General features: G+C 28.1%; 1 protein-coding gene across 1 annotated transcript; it reads left to right on the forward strand.

Moving 5' to 3' along the window:
• Nucleotides 1–563: 563 nt before the first annotated feature.
• LOC143202066 (ATP-dependent Clp protease proteolytic subunit) lies at nt 564–3146 on the forward strand. Its single transcript, XM_076413337.1, has 2 exons — nt 564–1004; nt 2796–3146. The coding sequence occupies exons 1-2, from the start codon at nt 602–604 to the stop codon at nt 3113–3115; spliced, it is 723 nt and encodes a 240-aa protein (XP_076269452.1). The 5' UTR covers nt 564–601; the 3' UTR covers nt 3116–3146.
• Nucleotides 3147–4425: the final 1279 nt, after the last annotated feature.

Here is a 4425-nt window from a genome sequence, read left to right on the forward strand (position 1 = left end):
ATATATATATATATATATATATATAAATATATATATATATATATATATAAATATATATATATATATATATATATATATATATATATATATATATATATATATATAAATATATATATATATAAATATATATCTTATATATATATATATATATATATATATATATATATATATATATATGTTATGTCTTTTGACTGATGAATCGACATTAGAATAAAATAAGATAGACAGTATTGTTCGTTCATTTGATTGAATAAATCGCCACTTCTCTATACCAAAACTAATATAATGTTTAAATAAATTACTAACTTAGTAAGTTTTTGTTTTGGATATAACATATTTCATAACTGAGATACTTTACATACTTACTGAGAAGAAACAATTTATTAAAAATAACTTAAATTTTAAGTAAGTTAAAAGTTTAAATTATAATCCTTACATATTTCAGAACTTACATGCTTTCAACTTTAAGAAAATAATAATAATAATTCATTTTGAAACGAATTTATGACATATTAAAATTGACATATCAAATTACACCATAACCTTACTCTCTTGATGTGTCATTGTCAGCGAAAAAAGCCGTATAAATTTACCGTGAGAAATGTTGTTTAAACTACTTCCGAGCCTGTTCCAAGCTCCGCATTTATCCAAATCTTTCTCCATGATCCAGCTACCCTTCCATCACGTGCCGATCGTCGTCGAACAGTCGGGCAAAGGCGAAAGGGCGTTCGACATTTACTCCCGGCTCCTGAAGGAGAGAATTATTTGTCTCATGGGACCCATAAACGACATGACTAGTTCGGTTACAATAGCCCAGCTTCTTTACCTGCAATCTGAATCGACCACCAGGCCTATTCATATGTATATAAATTCGCCGGGCGGTGTTATAACGTCAGGTTTAGGAATTTACGATACTATGCAGTATGTACTTCCGCCGATTTCTACTTGGTGCGTCGGACAGTGTTGTAGCATGGCCTCGTTGCTGTTGGCTGCCGGTACGAAAGGTATGCAAAATAAATTATTTTGGTCTCTCATTTATATACAGTAAGATTATCAATCGTAAAGAAAAATATAGAACAGGATAATACAATTTTACATAATATAAGTTTGGTGAAAAATTAATTTGAGTTTTTTCTAATACATTGATTTAGTCATATATCTCTAGTGGTACTTATTCAATTAATTCGTAATATAATGCGTTTGAAAGGTAATATTTCGTAGAATATTCTATATATAAAGTAGTTCGTTTAGAGAATCAAAATTTACTACACCTTGAAAATGGAAATTCTAGAAGGTCATGTTAATCAATTTTTGGTTTTTAATTAACATTAAAATTGGTTTTCGTCGTTAATAAAGTCGACCAAATAATTAGAAATATCGAGATAGACCGAAGTATTTCAATTTGCACCATAATTTCAAAACTAAACATTAAGTACACATAAGACTGGACATCAAAAGAAGTTCGATAGATAAGTTTCATGTGAATTAACAGTGAAAATTGTAATGAACGTGTTTTTTTTGTGACTTTTTCTGAAACAAAATGAAATCGAGCCATTTTTGAGATGAATAATCATGAATCATGAAAATGAAATCATGTGCTACAATAATTGAAAAAAAGTGCAGTCGAAGCCCATAAAAACTTCACAAATGATTGGCGCAACAGAAGACGCTTCTAAGTGTAATTATAATAATTTAATTCTAATTTAATTACTGTCAACAACTAAAGCAATTGAAGCAGGTGATTTAAGGATTTAGTCAAAAGAAAAAACATTGTCTTCCATCGCGATAAGGTTAATATTAAGATATTAGCTGGATGTATGTAACTTTCTATATGATACAGCCAACATCTTGTCCTATCCGCCTACCGTTTGTTCAGGTTTCTGAACTAGAATAGTTGTTCGGGTTCATGATTTAAAGGTGTCTTTAAAATAAGCTTGTTAAAACCACCAGGTTCAGTTTTTCAGCCCAGAAATCTCAAAAATTCTACTATGAGTTTATGTTTATATATGTTTGAAATGTATATGACTAAGTTCGCTTGAAGGCATTAAAAAAACAAATTAATGTCTCTCTAACCTAGTACCAATTATAAAGTTTTATTTAATACTTCTTAGATTATTTGGGCTATGTTTATTACCATTGATTTTCTTCAATATTTGATAATAACTAATTCTGATTAATATTGTTATAACACATGCACTTATCAATAATAGTAGTAATATCAGTTAACAAGCAAAAGTATTCTAAACATTTTTCTTATTTTTCATTCATAAACATCAATTTAATATTAGTTTTCAACAAATTCAAAGCAACTAATTATTCACAAAGTGGTACATCTTATTTTGGATTAAGACAAAACTTTTCCAAATATAGATAACATAAAGGCCAATTAGGTATTACTTAATTTAATTGGTTATATGTTCTAGTATATTTGTACTCCCTATGTGTGAGGAACAAGATTTTTTGAAGTATTTTGAAATAAATTTTCTATTCTTGGCATATTTTTTAACAAATATCTCCATTGTGCACTACTAAATCCAACCACTCTAGTCGCAGTAGATAACAGTAGAGATAAAGCAAAATATTATTTTTAAATTGCTTACAAATAAAATGTATCTTCATTCATCGCTTGTAGTCTTTATTAAACATCTTCTAAAAGTTTATGTAATATACTCATAACTGAACACTTATTGGTTCAAATAAATTATAGCTAGGAAATTCAAGTATTTATTATATTTACTTTCTATAAGATACTTACATATATCAAATTTGATACATTTATCTCTGACTACCTGCAGGTATGAGAAACTCTCTTCCCAATGCACGAATAATGATCCATCAACCATCGGGTGGCGTTACGGGCCAAGCAACCGATATTAAGATTCAAGCAGAAGAAATCCTGAAAATCAAAAAACAAATTAACAAACTCTACGAGAAACATACGAATATGTCCTTGGAAAAAGTGGAATCTAGCTTAGAAAGAGACAATTTTATGACACCGCAGGAAGCCATGTCTTTCGGTCTCATTGATAATGTCCTCACCACCATCACAGAAAATAAAACCAATGATGAAAATCAACACAAAAAGAAAACTGGAACAAACGTTATACAATTTTAATGCATTCTAATATTATTATAGTACGACAACTTGTAATACATTGTATAAATTATTTCATATATTTTCATTCTATATATTGCATTTTAAATATTTTTAATAATTTGTAAGTTAACAATTTTTTTTAGACATTTTGGATAAATATCGATTACAACTGGTTTATTGCTACGGCAAATATTCATCGATTACAACTGGTTTATTGCTACGGCAAATATTCATCAATATACAAAACACGGAGTACTTCCTAAATTAGTCTAAAAATAGTTTTGAGAACGAAGCGTTTAAAGTTTCAACACGTATATACTAATTGAAAAATTCAAAATATTCTTATTTTTATTCTTTATATTTACTCTGCAATCTCAACACTGCAATTATCTCGTAAAGATTTCATTTTATAATTACCATCACATCGGAGGTATTAATAACAACCAGGTATAAAGTCACTATGAAAGGGATTTAAATTTTACTATAAGAATATCAGGACATTGTTAGTATATATTAACTTTATATGCTCGCAACTCTCATCTGACTGCAACCATTTACCTTATAATAGGAATATAATAGATAAGTGAGCTAACAACATAATATCAATTTACTTGTTCCAATTAGTGCCCCTTAAATGCATTCTAGAGATAACAACAATGAAAATACCGATATTTTAAAACAATATTATAAATTCTAAATTCTATATCAAATATAATTTGCCTCATAAATCAAATATTAACGCTATAAAGTCTTCAAATACTTAGTAAATAATAGCATATGTAGCACAAAAAGATGTTTTACATTTTTGTTTGTAATGTCATTTAGATATAAATCAAGTATTGACATTGCAGAGTCTAAATAATTAATACATTGAAGAGATATGTTTTTTAATGTGTTAAATTTTTGTTTACAGTGTCATTTAGATTAGATTCATTAAAACATATTTAGTAGTGCAAATATTTATGTTTAAACAAGGCTGTATTTATTTCAATTGATGGTATAAACGTAGACAAAATATGATATTCCTTTTAATATGATAAAAGCAAGCTATTTAAAGCATGATGCTGTTAGTGCCGCAAAACTTCTCATCAAATATCGCCACTGTCGACTATCTGGCTTTCTGAACGCAAATGGTATTAGTTTCCTATTTTTCATTCTGTCATAACTTCTTAAAGCTGCTCTTTCCATCTCCGGAACTTTCGGGGCAGAAGATTATAAGGAATTAATTCACCTTGTTATTATAACTAGAAGTCTAATAAGAAAATATCCTCATACCAACCAGTTTCATCAATATTTATAAAACACTTTCCCTATAAAAAAAAGGTTCG

The sequence above is a fragment of the Rhynchophorus ferrugineus genome, unplaced genomic scaffold (genome assembly GCF_030347505.1).
Source record: "Rhynchophorus ferrugineus isolate W39M unplaced genomic scaffold, kcgeb_rfMv2 rfM9, whole genome shotgun sequence".
In the NCBI taxonomy this organism is placed as follows: domain Eukaryota; kingdom Metazoa; phylum Arthropoda; class Insecta; order Coleoptera; family Curculionidae; genus Rhynchophorus; species Rhynchophorus ferrugineus.